Below are 16,319 nucleotides of genomic sequence, written 5' to 3'. Positions count from 1 at the left end.
GCTGACTGCCAGACCCACTAACCAAAGCAAAGAATGTTGGCAACGACTTAAATCTGACGATGTGAGCTCACCTGGTCGAGGAATCAAGCAGACAGATGATGCTGAATTATCCGAGGTCTCTAATATCAACGACAGGTCGCCTCCATGCAATTGCATAGGCAGAATTGCAAGCCTAACGGTTTATCTATAACTTTATATCCGAAATGTCAAAGAAATAAGACCGAGCATATGGACTGTGACTCGAAACGTCAAAGAAATAAGATTTTGTATTTGCACAAGTGGCAGTGGTTGGAACTTGGAAGCATTTGGTGCTTACTCCTTTTCTATTACTCCTCCATGCAATTACTCCTTTTGTATTTGCGAAAAAGGAGTACTTTATGCAGCATGTCAACGTACTCCTTTTCTTTTTATATTGCCTCTCATTTGGTTTTTGCGCCAATAAGTTTTGCGTCGCTGGGCAACGGGTTCAGCTCTCACTTTCCATGGTTTTAGAAATTGAAACCCCCTTTCTTAGAGGCACAATGGTTAAGTCAAAACTATGTCAGACTGACCATAAAAAAAAACTATGTCAGACTTCGAATTTCAACATCGAATGACAAACAGACGATTTCTCTCTTTCTCTAACAAGCTGGATGGCTTAGTTTTTCTTTTGAGAGTGGATTAAAAAAAATAGGGGAGCAAAAAAAAAAGGAAAGAAGAATATTTGGTACCTGAACTGAACGCTGATGACTGTTTGTCGAGGAACAGAGGCTGGTCAGGTCTAGGCGTCTAGCGGCAAGGTCGCCGCCGGTAGACTACTGCGAGCACGCTGGTCACCATCGCCGTCAGTTATCGAGGCCGTGCCGGCGGCCACCGTGGAGAGATCAGATTTTTTTTGAGAATCCCGTGGAGAGATCAGATGAACTGAGCAGTCACGCACGTCTCCTGGCTCGGCCTGCCAGTAGTGGACACCGAGGCCCAGCTTGACCCGAGAAGGAACCCTGAATTGGGCACCAGGAAGCCGGCCCATCTGGAGAGTCGTCTGATTCCATGTATCAGTGTGTCAGTTTTTATTTTTACTTTTTTTTTTCTTAAGGTGCAAGCATTCGAACCCTATGAACTTTCTTCACCTGAGCTCTGAGATTCCTCTTGATTCTTTTTGGAGTATAAGAAAGATACGTAACGCATTGTGCTTCAAGGGATCAAGCTGGAAAGGACATGAATGTGGTAAAATCGTTATGTTCGGTACAGCTAAAGCTGTTCCTCCCAAATAGCCATTACCATAAGTGAAGCGAATATGCAGCCACTGTCTTCAGAACAGCCTTACAAACACCTGTGGACCACAATGGGAAGATGACGTGCATGTCGTTTGTTAAGGTGTGCAAAGTCAGGCCTCTTAAACGCTCCACACTGTATATATGCTTGTTCAGGCCATATTGGCTCGGACCAAAAAAAAAAGCTATTGAGTTGATATCCTCGTAGATAAGGATGGAGATGGTGCTCCAAATACATACTCATTTAGAGCATCATCCCTATCCTTACTCGTAAACCATTAGTGAAACTTGCAGAGGAACCAATCGCCCTACTGACACAATGTAGAAAACTAACTATACAAAGATGAATTTTTTGAACATAGTTACTCCATAATTGAACAATGTTTGTCAAATAAAAATAAAGATGCTACAATACACAATAACCCTAAAAATTTTGGGAACTAAACAAGGCCTATGAATAGCTGTCGCGATGGTCGAACGGAGAACGAATCCATGTGCTCGTACAGGCATGGTCCTTCCTGACCACAGTTTATTCCTTCTTTATCACCACAATGTGTCTCATCATGCAGGCACGCCGGTTCACTCTGCACCGCCCATTTCCACAACGATCTTGCCGGTGGCGTGCCCTTCGATGCTCTTCGCCCACGCCTCCTGCGCTCTGCTCAACGGGTACCTGGAGTCGATCACCGTCTTGAGCTTCCCCTGCCTCGTCATGTCCACCAGCCACTCCATCTCCTCCTTCTTGGGGATCAGGACCAGCGGCACCAGCCTCTTCTTGGCGAAGGTCACCTTCTGCAGGAACGACTTGGCCGCGGCGGCGATCCCGGGGGTGACGTCGACGACCGTGGCCCTGTCGGCCAGAACCGGCGCGAACACCGACCACGGGGCGCCCGTCGCGCAGTGCGCCACCGCGTCGTACCTGGTGCCGGACGGGCTCCGCAGCGTGGCGCCCTCGGGGGTCTTGTAGTCCAGCACCTCGTCGGCGCCCAGCCCCGCGACGAAGCCCAGGTTGCGCGCGCCGCAGGTGGCCGTGACGTGGAGCCCCGCCAGCTTGGCCAGCTGCACGGCGTAGTGGCCGACGCCGCCGGAGGCCGCGGTGACCAGCACGTTCTTGGGGACGTTACTGTCGGCGCCGGAGCCGGAGCCGCCGTTGAAGCTGCGGACACCCGCGGCCTTGAGCTGCTGCAGCGCGGTGGACGCCGCCGTGGGCAGAGAGGCGCCTTCCGCCGCGGACACCTCCGGCGGCCGTGCCACTGTCAGCGACGCCGGCGCCACCGCGTACTCAGCTAGCCCGCCTCCAGTCTTCCACCAGAGATGGTAAGTTTGTTACGTACTGCTCGATGGCGTATATGGCTGCAATGGAGTAAATGGAATTGGAAGCGAGAATGTTACCGGGAAGCTGATGGAGATGACCTTGTCACCTTGTTTGAAGTTGGTCACACCGCTGCCTACCTCCACGACTTCGCCGGACATGTCTCCAACTGTTTTTGCCACGGCAACAAGATCGAGTTCTCGCATTATTACATTATTACATGGTAAGGTGCGGAACTGCAGTAGAAACTGTATCGATCATAAAATTGGTAGGGGTAGGGGCAAAAGTATTAGAAGTCTTGAAGATAGTCCATGATTGGTATGCATGATAAACACGTTCTAGTGCTGTTTATAATATCCATGATGATATGGGTTTCATAAAGGGCCAAATAAAGAAAAAAAAGCTATCTTTTCGTGCTGAAGCAAAAGCTAAGGTAATGAGTTGGAACTGAAGACTGAAAGGGTGGATTGGTTGGAAAACCGGGTGAGACAATGCCCTTCCCATGTCGTCACATCACATTTTCTTTTCAGCATTGGCATCGGTCACCAACTAGCGTCGGCGAACCACGGCGCCAGGTGTTTTTGGAATCTTGAGCAATAGCCCAATAGCAATGGGGTTACAATTACAACAGAGCACTGAATTGATCTAAGATTGTTTTAGCCAGTGTTCAGTTGCTATTTCTGCACAGCAAAAAAAAAAAAACTTTAACCTGTAGGTTCTTTGCACTTTCATGTGATGTGGCTACTGAGGCTACATAATGTGCCGTTGAGACATGTGTAAAGTACCAGTACCTGGTATGAAGGGGAACTTCCTGGGCAGGAAGGGGCGGACCATGCCCTTCTGAATTTTCCAGTCGATGGGGTTGATGCTGGCCGCCTCCAGCTTGAGCAGCACCTCCCCCTTGTTCGGGGATGGGACCGGCACATCCACATGCTGAAATCAGGCAGCAAGAGCATCAAGAAAAGCTCTTCGATCTTGGCCATGAACGACAGGAGCAGCAGGTGGTTGGGTGGTGCTAGTGTAGTGTACCTTTAGGCCTTCAGCTCCTCCACCATACTTGTCGTACTGCAGAGCTCTCATCGTCTTCTTGGGAGCAGCCATGGCTTGGTGCTTGACTGCAACTATGCGCGTCGAGAGAGAGAGAGAGAGAGAGAGAGAGAGAGAGAGAGAGAGAGATCTGAGATGGCTCCGGCGGCTGGTACGCTGATGCTGATATGGTTGGTCAGCCTCAGGCGGTGTTGTGGACAGAAATGAGCCGGCTGCTTGTACTTCAAATATCAGGTGTGCATGGCTGTTAGTTTCAGACAATTATATTCGCTATTCATGACTAAAAATATATTCGCTGATTTATTATGAAGTAAAAATACTGTTCACTGGTAGAAAAAATATAACTTATAAAAACATCACTATAAAAGAGATGATACTTTTAAATTAAAATTGAAAAAACTAGCAGGATTCTCAGTTTATCTTTTTATAGCTATTGCTAACCAATTTCTTGACTCAAAAAAATCTCTCTCTCATTTATTTTCCCACTCTTACCCCGTGGATGTGCAATTTTTACCGACATCAAATCAACCTCTCATTTATTTTCTCTAGTCAGTTCTTTTTTTAATAAAACTATTATCAAATATTTCACAGACAATTCTATTCCATGACCCTTTTGTAAAACATTTTATAGATCACATACTTTCCTTTTTGTCTAAAATATTTTTGGATTTACCACAATGCTATACATAGACTTGCAAAAGTTTTTGTTTGTTGGCCCTATCAGCGCGCCAACATCCATAAAGCCAGACTCAATACATGTTTCATGGGAGTGTCATGCACATTAAAAGAGGTGCCACATAAGCAAAAATGCTGACTTGGCAGAGTCATTAAATGAAGGAGTTTCATCAGATGAGAGAGTAGTTTCATCCCCATGAAACTCATATGGCTCGGTTACCTAGTTTATAGTCTTGGTAACTGTGTCATGAAACTATGCATTGAGTCTCAGACTCTCAGTGGAGAGTTTTATGGCGTTGTTTCCAAGACTGCCATGTCATATGAAATAAAATGAAACTTGGATGAAACACCCACTCTCAATGGAGAGTTTCATTTCATAGTTTCATAGGCATTTAATTCCAAGACTCATAGAGAGTTGGTAATCGTGCCAAGAAAGTTTCATCTAGATGAAACCCATTTCTTCTCTCTCTTCTTAAATACACTGCCATGTCATCAAAACAGCCTATGTGGCAACCTATTTAATGCAAATGAAACTCCTATTGAGACTAGCCTAAGCACATCAAGCTTACTAATTGTGGAACCGTCACTCGCACAATAAAGTTGTTGATCCTTAGGCGTGTTAGGTCGTGTTTGGTTGGGAATGTTTTTTTATCATCCATCACATCAAATATTTGCACATATGTATGAAGTATTAAATATAGACTATTTACGAAACTAAAAATATAACCAGAGAGTAATCAACGATACGAATCTTTTAAGTCTAATTAGTCTATTATTAAACACTAATTAATAAATAAAATAAAAAATATTACATTATATATTAAATTTTAACACCTCCAACGAAACGTCCTTACCTACACCACACTCACGGTTCCATGATTGTGCGAGTGGAACCTCCATGTAGGCGCTTAACCTCCATGATTCTCATTGGTTGTCGCTTAGGGTCTACCTTAAATGTATTAAACAACCACTAGTGAATCGTCGTAAAATGTCTTTCTTTGGCTCGAGGAATCCCCTTCATCTGCGACTTAAACGCTGACTAAGGGCACTCACAATGCAGACTCTATCATACAGTCTAAAGTTATTTATTACCTCAAACAATATGGACTTGGAGTCTAAATAAGATTTAGAGTCTTATTTTTTCTACCTCTTTTTTCAAAAAATATGCTGCCACATTAGCAAAATACCATAAATAATATATAATTAAATGTCTTGGACTCTGTGATAGAGTCTTGTATTGTGAGTACCCTAAAGTCTATCTCTACAGGTCCACACTCCACAGTGAATCTCCTTGTGCTCATAAAATATCTTAAAATCAAACTACACACACGCCTACCACCTATACACCAAACGTTACCAATCTCAATGCATGTTTCATATGAGTGTCATGCACATTAAATATAGTGTCACATAAGTAAAATTGCTGACTTGGCAGGGTCATTAAATGAAGGAGTTTCATCAGATGAGAGAAGAGTTTCATCCCCATGGAACTCATTTAGCTCGGTTACCTAGTTTATAGTCTTGGTAACTGTGCCATGAAACTATGCATTGAGACTTACCTTAAGTTGCATACAGACAATGACACAGTCTCCAAAGCATAACTTTGACCTCTTATTTTTATAAAAATATTTAGGAGAAAATGGTATATGTATACTTTTATAAAAGTATTTTTCTAGATAAATCTATTCGTATAATTCACATTTGCAAACTCAATAATTTAAAAGTTATTGATCATTTACATTTCTAATGTTTGACCCAAAACTTATCGAAAACGATTTTTAAATCCTATACGGAGGGAGTATCACGGTGGTAACAAGGGGTGGGTAAACAACCGATGATGACGGCATTTAAATCCTACTGTATAATCAAAATTTTCAACTTCTCCTAGCGATGTGAGCTTTTTCTAGTGTTTTAACACTTAAATTTAGTATAAACTTTCCCTACCATAGGGAGGATTCTCTAGTGCTATAATTAGTGATAGTATTTTATTACTAATTAAAAATATTAGGAGAACTTTACCATTTTAGTAGTGGTTGCTGAGTTAATCGTCACTTGGAGGTTTTAAGGCCAGTCTCAATGCATGTTTCATGAGAGTGTTATGCACATTAAATAGCGTGTCATATAAGTCAAATTGCTGACTTGGTAGGGTCATTAAATGAATGAGTTTTATCAGATAAAAGAGGAGTTTCATCCCTATGAAACTCATGTGGCTTGATTACCTAGTTTATAGTCTTGCCGTTTCAACTGGCGGCATTAAGGATAAAGATAAGATTTGAAAAACTAGAATGAAAAAACAAAGGTATTTGAAAAACAAAAAAAAAAATCCTTGGTGTATGGAACGGCCGTAGGAGTGGTTTCCGTTCCGACGAAGGGCTTTACCGAGCCCATTCGATGTATATGGGGTATGGGCCTCAGCCAGTTATTGTTGTTTCAATAAGTATAGGCTAGGCCCATGTCGTTTTCATCTCGTGGAAAGAATGCTAGGACCGATCAATGGGCCTTGTTTACTTTCACACCAAAATTCAAAATTTTTTAAATTTTTTGTCACACGAATTTTTAGACACGTGCATGGCGTATTAAATATAGATAAAAATAAAAGATAATTATATAGTTTGGTCTAAATTTATAAGATGAATCTTTTAAATCTAGTTAGTCCATAGTTAGATAATAATTACCAAAAATAAACGAAAGTGTTACAGTGCCACGAAAATTTTCTCTAAAACGAACTAAACACGGCCCAAAAAGAAGAAGAAAAGGATTTAGGAAAAGGAAGCGAAGCAGCGAGCGAGGTAGAGACGCCGCCGTCTTCCGTGTTTGTTCTTGTTCCCCGAATTCCCGTCCCATGTCTCAAAGAAACGGACTTGGTCCAGATTTGATTTCCACCAAGGAGATGCCGAGGCCGATAACAGGCAGCAAGAGGCGGAGGAAAAACAAGGGCGGCGCGGCGGCGGCGGCGAGAGCTCGGCTTAGTTGCGTAGAAGAAGAAGAAGAAGAAGAAGAAGAAGAAGAGGAAGAAGAAGAAGAAGAGGAAGAAGAAGAAGAAGAAGAAGAAGAAGAAGAAGAAGAAGAAGGCGGCTTCTTCCGGGCCTCCTGGCGAGTCCTCCACGGAGCAGCCGCTGTACCTGGTGGTGGAGCACGGAGTCGAGGATCCCACGCACTCCGTCCTCGAGGTCGCCGCCGGCGCCGCCCCCCACCCCCTGCTCTACGGCAAGCGCGGCATGTCCTTCGCCGCAGTTGGGTCGCGGGACGGCCCCCGGATCGTGGGTCTTGGCTTTGATAGAACCTCCATCTACGACCCCAAAACTTTCACGGAGGTTCTCGGGCCCCGTCTCCTCCGCCCTATGATGGACCCCGTCCTTATCCCGCACGGCAGCGAGTTGTACGCGCTCTCTCGCTGCCCCGCCGTCGTTGGGGAGGCGGAGTTCATGCCCTGGTTCTTCGTCTTTGACCTGAATCTGCCTTACGTCGGTGGTGCCACCGGATGGCGTGAGATGCCGCCGCCGCCCGTCTTTCCGTGCCGCCTCAATCCGCTGGAGTACCGCAACCCGCCAGAGATTCGTGTTGCTTCTTATGCCATGGTCGGCTCCCACATTGTGCTCTCTGTGCAGCAAGACAAGGGTACCTGTGCTTTCGATGTGGACACCAAGAAGTGGGAGATGGTGGACAGCAAGAACCTGCCTTTCATTGGCCACGCTGTGCCCCTCGGTGACCACCGCTTTGTTGCATGCTCCAAAGCAAGGGACGGTGCCGCTGCTGTGTTCTCCATGGAGGTCGCAGGGAAGACGGAGCTGTCCATTACTGAGTTGCTGGTGGAATCGAAGGGCATTGTTCCGGGACATTTTTGGTGTGCCATGGGGATGGGCAGATTCTCTTCTTTTGACGTTCGGTCTGTTGATCCTGGTCCAGAGGGCAAGCTGGAGAAAGCGCGCATTGTTCATCGCACTTACTCTCAGGTGGAGGGAGATGATGCTAGGACAAATTCGGTTGTCATAGTTAAGCAGCAGAGGCAGATTTACAAACTACATGATCGATCCTGTCATTTGGCTTATCCTTTACCGGTTGTTGCTGCGTTAACCTTGTAAAGCAACAGACCCTTTCATTCTTCCGACATCTTTTTGGTGCTTTAGGACTTAGGTTGCTGCTGCTTCTCAATTGGAAGCTCTATTTGTTCTGCACCTTTATATTGTGTTCCTCAGTTGCAGTGTAACATGTGAGTAAGTGTTCATTGTTGTACAGTTAAAATGGCAACCATCATACACTGTCATATGTTGCTCATTTATGATTCAAACCAATGAACAGGTATCCGCTGTCAATCTCTGATGAGAGCTTTGGGAAGCCACATTTGACATTTGAGATTTTGATTGACTTACAAATGCCTTGTTCAGTTATAGGTTTAAATTACATTTCAGCTTGAATGAACCATGGATTAAGAGTTTTGAGAATAGGATTGGAAAAGTACAATGGAGAGTATAGGCATGTTTGATGTTGGTGTTTTATGTTTGCACTTCAGTAGCTATATAAAATCAACTACTGAGAACATCTTAGAATTTTTTTGGAAGGCCAATAAGTTAGTTAATGTCTGCAAAATAACAGCTTTATGCAATGCTAACAAGTCAACTTTTTGTAAACGTATTTGGTTTCTGCAATTGTTGCAAGGCGTTACACAATAGATACTTTTTGTAAACGTATCTGGTTTCTGCATCTATTGTGCACGGCGTTACACAATGTAGTCAAATCTCCCTCTCTCCACTCGAATCTATATATCAATGTGAGGTGCCTAGTTCTATAAATTTTCTGGCAGCACGTGATCGAGCAAGCTAATTTGGCTTCTTTGTGAAATTAAGTTTGGGCTGTTTAGTTCCTAAAATTTTTGCAAAATTTTTCAAGATTCTCCGTCACATCAAATCTTATGGCACATGCATAAAGTATTAAATATAGATAAAAAAATAATTAATTACACAGTTTGCGTGTAATTTGCGAGACGAATCTTTTGAACTAAATATATGCCCCCAATGAGGCCAGCTTATGAAACTAAATTAAGCTAGTGATAATTGTCTTTAAGTATTAAGGTCTATCTACAGATGCTGTGCAGATTATTCGATCACCAGCAGCAGCACTTCACCAGCTACTTTTACCCTGGACAAAGAATCCTGTACTGTGGCACTTCATAAGTCGATAGCATGAAAGGCAACATCACAGCTGTTGAGATCATGACTGTAATTAAATCAACACAGACAGTACGAGAGATCGTGATGAAATTCAGAATATTATGCGCTATACTAATCAACTTATGATAGATTGGAAGACACATCAAGGATGCAATTAAATGAGATAGATAAGCAATTAGGTGAAACCAGAAACAAAATGTGCCAAAAGGGCTTTACTCATAAGTATATGACACCTTCCAAACATGGACAAGGCAGTCCCCTGAAGGTATCGCGGACACTGTAGACCTGTTTCCAATGGTTGGAAACCAGTAGTGTATAACCATGCTTCAGTCGATCAAGTGACAGGGGATTTTCGATCGTGTATGCTCTCATGCTGACAAGCTCTCCCATATGTTGGGGGCCTGGCGTCCGGCTGATGCTGCGACAGTCAAACGAACAGAAACTGTGGTCACCAAGGGACACAAACTTGCTGGAGCTAACAAGCTCTTCCTCAACCTCGCAGTCGGTTGCCATCGGGAACTCATCAATGGACAAGGATGGGCACCCTGTTGCTACTGTTTTGATCTTGTAAGCGGTGATTTCTTTGCTAGCGGTGAATTCTTTGCTTCGGGGCGATAATCCAAGGAAGAGTAGTGGTCCATGCGGTATGGCGCCTCTGATGAATGGCAAGCCCTTGTCATCCAGCTTCACCCATTGCTCCGTCTCGGTGTCAAACATGTGCGTGCCTGCAGCTGCAGTCTGCCTCCCAGTAACCGATACCAGGATGCAGGAGCCTACTGCCACATAGGACTCGACGGTGATCTCCGGCGGGAACATGTACTGCCTTGGGGTTAGCTCCCAGGGGAAGAAGGGGGGCCGCGGCATTTCCTTCCACTCGCAGTTCACTAGACGGCGGCCGTCCACCACTTGAGCTTGGGAGAGATCGAGCACTTCGAACCAGGGCACGAAATCAATCTCCCCATTTACGTTGGGGCTTCGCGACAGCGCGTAGATCTTGCTGCCGACGGTTAGTAGGACCGGACACAACTTGGTTGACAGAAGCTTCGGTCCCGTGATCACCTGTTGCGTCTTGGTATCGAAGACGATGGTCTCCGGGCCGTAATCTTCTGCAATGTCGCCGCCGACGCCCACGATCCATGGGCCGTGCTTTGACCGCAAGGGGACGAAAGCCATGCAGTGCTTGGCGTAGAGTCTGGCAGTGCTCTTTAGGCGCCGGATGCGCTTCGCAGAGTCGCCGCCGCCGCCGCCGCCGTCAGCGAAGGGGTTCACCTTGTACACGGAGTAGGCAGGGTGAGAGATCTGATGACCTACCACCAGGTAAATCGACGGAGACACCGTATCGTAGCTGCTGATACGGGCGATGTGACAGGGGACCGAATCACCGGCACCGCACGCCTTCTCCAACTTCCTCTTGTTGCTCCGGCGTCCCATCTTGGTCTGCCACCGGCGGTGCACAAGATAGAGTTGGTATTCTGAGGAAGAAATAGTTTTTTTATACGTAACCGATCTAGTGCAAACTTATCTTCCGTGTAAACTGTGCAAACTGGACCGCAGGATGTTGATCCAAGGGGACGCATAAGAGAGGTGGAAGGAGGAGTTTGTAAAAGTGTGATTAAGAGCGGACGGTTAATTGACAAGATGAAAAGTTTTTGGTAAGTAGCACTTTCGTTTTTATTTATTAATTATTATCGAATTATATACTAACTAGTAAAAGTGTCTGTGCGTTGCAACAGGATCATTATCGATTTCTAACTTTTGTCTGTTTTAATGTCTATATTTAGCGGTGGTGGCTTTGACCTTATCGTATGGAGACAACCGTCCCTCAATGTAGACACTTTCTTCCATAAGAATCATACCTAATCTAAATAGATCCTTCTTCTCTAAGTACTCTAAATAAGAATCTAAGTATAAAATGATAGAATATAAATGTAAAAGAATTGATGAGCCCCTTGTATTTGGATCTAAAAAGAGTAGACAAACATGCCTTGTATTTGGACTGAAAAAACACTTGTGGTTAGTTAGTTATAATAGAAGACAAATTATTGAGCACAAGAAGATACTACGATTGTGAGCCATGATAATAGACCTATATACACTTGTTTTTTTTCAAAAGACAAAATAACCATTAGTTAAGCTCTGAATAATATATGATGTATCTAAAGTATTTCTAGCTATTAGTCTATGTATGTATGCCCCGCCACTTCGCCACTAAACACAAGGCGACCCGGCCCACCCAACGCAGAAAGACAGCCCGAACCGAGGAGGACCCGCTGCGGCATTGCCAATTTTACTCCAATCTCAAGTGAATTGGCTAAAATTGAGTCAATTTATGATTATAAGTTGGATGGAAATCTAAGGTGGACTGAAATTTTGCCTCTTTATTATTAAGTAAGTATAGACTAGGCTCAAAAGATTCATCTAGCAAACTACAAGCAAACTATACAATAATTATAAAATACAAACAAAAATATTACAATAGACAAAGTAAAAAAATTTCGCAAACTAAACAAAACCTTAGTGCGGAATGTAATGTGCGTCGCTTTTAACTTTCAACTACCTAAAGATATTGTACTCCGTACAAGTTTATGAAATGGTAGAGTACCAAGATAAGACAGAGGAGGGAGGTCTTGGGGTGGCCGCTTTAGGTTCCCAAAACGAAGGCGCGTCCTTAAATTAAACATTTAAATTTTTATTTACATGTTATGATAAAAAAATAGAAGCTCAAATTAAGAACCAACTCCAACCCACCTCCTAAACAAGTAGGATAGGGGTTCTAGATGTGAGGGGTTGAAACTATAATTTAAGAGGGCATGGAAAATGGGAGCCCAAGTAGGAGGTGGGTTGGAGTTGATTTTTTTAAATCAAGTCCCTAGATTTAGAATAGGGACTTGTTTAGGAGGTGGGTTGGAGTTGCTCTTAGCGAAGAGTTATGTGAGCTTGAGAATGTTGAGAGTACTATGACTAGCATGGATGAATCTCTCTTTGACTTAACATAGAATGAGACACAAAACTACTACAACTTCACAATTAAACTTAGAATGGAACAGAAAACAAGTACAGATCAATATTAATCCCTCGCAAATAAATACTCCTATAGAATGTGATAATCCTCGTCCCATAAAACAAGGACGAATCCATACATTGCCGCACTATTCTGGCTGCGCGGCTCCGATTTCTACGACGACCTTGCCGGTGGCGTGGCCGCTCATGCTCTTGGCCCAGCCTTCGTGAGCACTGCCCAGCGGATGCCGTGAATCGATGACCGGCTTGAGCCTCCCCTGCTCCAGCATGCCCAGCAGCAGCTCCATGTCCTCCTTCTTGGACGCCGCCAAGAGCGGCACCAGCCTCTTCTTGGAGAAGGTGAGCATCTGGAGGATCGCGGTGACGCCGGACACGAACCCGGGCGTGATGTCCACGACCGTGCCCTTGGCGGCGAGCACGGGCCTGAACACCGACCAGGGGAACCCCGTGGCGCAGTGCACCACCGCGTCGTACTCCCTGCCGGAGGGGCTCCGCAGCTTGGCGCCGTCGGGGGTCTTGTAGTCCAGCGCCTCGTCGGCGCCGAGGCTCCGGACCAGGCCGAGGTTGCGCGCGCCGCAGGTGGCCGTGACGCTGTGGCCGCCCATCCTTGCCAGCTGCACGGCGAAGTGGCCGACGGCGCCGGAGGCCGCGGTGACCAGCACGTTCTTGGGTCTCGTAGTAGTAGTAGTAGTAGTGTCCAGGCTGACGCTGACCCCGGCTCTCCGCAGTGCCAGGAGCGCGGTGACTGCGGCCATCGGTACGCAGACGCCATCGACGGCCGACACCTCGGGCGGCCTTGCGACTGTGCGAGACGCCGACACGACCGCGTACTCAGCGAGCCCTCCGCCGTTCTGCCATTGCCGTCGATTGTGCGTTAGTACTTAGGAGTAGAACTCGATCAACTGGCGACTCAAAACACTTGGAACGAAACCGGATCGGAGTACGACGATCTCACAATCTTACCGGGAAGTTGATGGCAATAACCTTGTCCCCTGGCTTGAAGCCGCTCACTGCAGCGCCCAACGCCACGACTTCGCCTGCTAGATCGAAACCTGCTCCGGAAAGCAAACATGGTGTGGGTGATTACTCGTCTGTGCAAGTGCAACCTTTCCCGTCCTCCTGTGCACTGAGTACGTCAAAAATGAAGTGGCCATGCCATGCATCGATGAAACAGGAGGGAGGGGGAGAAGAGGCCAGCAGCGTAGCTCTTCCATGTTATTACCAGAGATAAACGGGAACTTCCAGGGCATGAAGGGCCGCGCGATGCCGTTCTTAAACCTGCAGTCGACGACGTTGATGCTGGTGGCCTCCATCCTGATGAGCACCTCGCCTTTCTTCGGCGACGGGATCGGCACCTCCACTTGCTGAAATTCAGCGGAACAGCGTGCATCATCGATCAATTAATGGAGTGGATCCACACACACCAGATCATGAGCGTCGATCAAAATGTATAGTAGTATATACTAGTGTACCTTGAGCCCTTGTGCTCCTCCGCCGTATCTGTCGTACTGCACGGCGCGCATGGTACCGGAAGGCGCAGCCATGGCCGTTCCAGGAACTGAGGAGGAGGAGGAGGAGGAGGAGGAGGAGGAGGAGGAGGAGGAGGAGGAGGAGGAGGAGGAGGGAAATGAAGAAAGAGGTGGCACCGGACTGAAGAATACAGAAAGGTTTCGGCTCTTTATAAGCCGCGACGGGCCGGCAGCAGCCCTGTTTGACCGGCGCGGCGGGAGGACGTGGCCCCGATGTGCACCGCATGGCGGTACGCTCGTTGTGCAAAAGTGGGCTTCGACCCACGTTCATTAATTCCTCCTGGGTTAGTTTTTTTTGCAATTTAGCTCTTTTTTAAAATAATTTTTACAATTAGACCTCTCGTGAAACAATTTCTAAAAATAGACCGTTTTTCGGCGTTCTCATACAGTACGCCGTGGTATGTGGCTCGGCGTCGTATGACGCAACGCCGAGGTGGTGCCACGTCATCGACGACCATTGTCGTCGAGAACACGTGGCCGGAGCACGGCGTGAAGTGACGTAGCGCCGAGCCTCATACCTCGGCGTTAAATGACCTAGCGCCGAGGTCGGCGGTTGGACACGGAGAGGCCCAATTCGCACGGCGGCCCACATACCTCGGCGTTTTGCACTTTATCGCCTAGCCTCATAGCTCGGCGTCACACGACTCGACGCCGAGCTCTGGGTAACCAGCCCGAGCCAAGGCCCCTTCTTCCTCTCTTCATTCTGCCTTTGTGCCCATCCCCTTTTTTCTCTTCCTCTCTCTTCCCACGAACCCTAAATCATAAAACCAAGCATAGAGGTGTCGGATCGAGGCTTATAACGATTTCCTAAGGTACTACTCCTTCCCCTCTTCCATTTTATCCATTGGGATCTTGTTTTTAGTGGTGGTTTTTTATGGAATATGTCATTAATGGTTTGGTTCATGTCATTTGTGAAATGTCTTTTATCCAATGAGTATTTGACTCAAATGCGTGTTTACTATGGTATAGTATGTACGATTCATGTCCTCATTTAGTGTTGTATGTTGGGGATTATGGTTTAGGGTTTGCTACTCTTTAGGGTTTTGCTACTCTTTAGTGCATTGGGCCACTTTGTTAACTTTTTAATAAGTACGGTTCATGTCCTCTCTTAGTGTTGTATGTCTTGGTGCTATTAGATGTGGCATTAGTTATAGTAACACTTGTTTATGTAGATGATGAACCTGTATCGAGTAGAGTATTGGAAAAAACGCGGTCGACCGAGGGAGCTATATGCGGACGCCTCTTGTGTGGATGCCCCGGTACCTCCGGACCTCCCGGTTCCAAATTGTGATTGTCAAAAGCCGGCAGAAGTGATGCAATCTAGGCATCCTGACACCGCTGCACGGTGTTTCTACACATGTGGCCAATTCAATGTAAGTTTATGAATTTGTGTTTGAATTTTCAAAATGTAGGTTATGGTTGCACCAACGCTTTGCATGATTTATTTGTTTGGTTTTCTAGGACCATGAGAAGTGCTTCTTCTTCCAGTGGATCGACGGCCCCGACAAGTTTGACCCACGGTTCTTGCTTTTTGCGGGTATTTGCCACGGGAAGTTTCCACGTGATCGCTTCAAACGTTGGGTGCCGCCACCACCAAACCCCCCACCAATGACTTCTGAGGAGAAGGAAGTAGCTACGGCAAGACGCCTTGATGACCCTCCTAAGTGCTTTTGTGGTGACAAAGCTATGGTAGAGCAGACGCGAGGTCTTGAGTTTGTGTGTCCCAACAAGCATCCAGTAAGTCACTTTTCCTAGTATACCACTTTTGGTTTCTTACATGTAATTTATATAGTTTGCTCGAAGTCCATTGATTTTCAATTGTGGCAGGATTATTCTATGGAAAAGTGTCGTTTTAGAGAGTGGCTATATGGTCCGAAGTCTCATTTGGCCGGAGGAAAAGAAGAAAAAGAATGACAGGATTATTACCGCAGCGCCTCCGGTTAAATGCAAGTGTGGTGTTGAGGCTAGCTACGGCTTAGTTCCTTCCGAACTAGGAGTCGGATATTTTTGTGGTCATATGGTAGACTACGATGTGGTGAGCTCCTGTTTTTTTTCGATAGTGCTAGAACAACAATATGTGTTCTTACTAATTATCATATCTTATTCAACATTAGAGCACTAGGAAATGTGACTGGGAGTATTGGCATGGGAAAAGAGACTTCTACCAAACCTGCGAGCAAAAGAAAGCACTAGGCATTAAGCTTCGATGCGGGAACCAACTGTTGGACAACTATGTGAAGTACTACAAAGAAGACGCACGTCGTGAAGCAAGAGAGGGCCGTCACAACAGCCCTGCAAAAGTAATGTGGGAGAA

At 45.9% G+C, this 16,319-nt stretch overlaps 5 protein-coding genes across 5 annotated transcripts; 2 read left to right on the top strand and 3 right to left on the bottom strand.

Annotated features, from left to right (window-relative positions):
- LOC8054772 (chloroplast envelope quinone oxidoreductase homolog) lies at positions 1,549–3,814 on the bottom strand. The gene is made up of 4 exons (XM_021452395.1): positions 3,595–3,814; positions 3,357–3,498; positions 2,646–2,734; positions 1,549–2,555 (listed from the first exon to the last, which is right to left on the bottom strand). Exons 1-4 carry the CDS (start codon positions 3,664–3,666, stop codon positions 1,833–1,835), a joined length of 1,026 nt encoding a protein of 341 aa, XP_021308070.1. The 5' UTR covers positions 3,667–3,814; the 3' UTR covers positions 1,549–1,832.
- LOC8058965 lies at positions 3,748–8,579 on the top strand. The gene is made up of 2 exons (XM_002462574.2): positions 3,748–3,786; positions 7,266–8,579. The coding sequence occupies exons 1-2, from the start codon at positions 3,748–3,750 to the stop codon at positions 8,367–8,369; spliced, it is 1,143 nt and encodes a 380-aa protein (XP_002462619.2). The 3' UTR covers positions 8,370–8,579.
- LOC8058964 lies at positions 9,648–10,886 on the bottom strand. Its single transcript, XM_002460439.2, has one exon. The coding sequence runs from the start codon at positions 10,884–10,886 to the stop codon at positions 9,672–9,674; it is 1,215 nt and encodes a 404-aa protein (XP_002460484.1). The 3' UTR covers positions 9,648–9,671.
- On the bottom strand, positions 12,457–14,058 carry LOC8058963 (quinone-oxidoreductase QR1, chloroplastic). Its single transcript, XM_002460438.2, has 4 exons — positions 13,949–14,058; positions 13,699–13,840; positions 13,440–13,528; positions 12,457–13,327 (listed from the first exon to the last, which is right to left on the bottom strand). Exons 1-4 carry the CDS (start codon positions 14,018–14,020, stop codon positions 12,605–12,607), a joined length of 1,026 nt encoding a protein of 341 aa, XP_002460483.1. The 5' UTR covers positions 14,021–14,058; the 3' UTR covers positions 12,457–12,604.
- On the top strand, positions 15,134–15,919 carry LOC110432755. The gene is made up of 3 exons (XM_021453561.1): positions 15,134–15,378; positions 15,467–15,742; positions 15,833–15,919. The coding sequence occupies exons 1-3, from the start codon at positions 15,178–15,180 to the stop codon at positions 15,917–15,919; spliced, it is 564 nt and encodes a 187-aa protein (XP_021309236.1). The 5' UTR covers positions 15,134–15,177.

Source organism: Sorghum bicolor, chromosome 2 (assembly GCF_000003195.3).
Source record: "Sorghum bicolor cultivar BTx623 chromosome 2, Sorghum_bicolor_NCBIv3, whole genome shotgun sequence".
NCBI classification, from domain to species: Eukaryota; Viridiplantae; Streptophyta; class Magnoliopsida; order Poales; family Poaceae; genus Sorghum; species Sorghum bicolor.
Note: the sequence above shows the minus strand (reverse complement) of the source record. Positions and strands in the feature narration are given on the sequence as shown.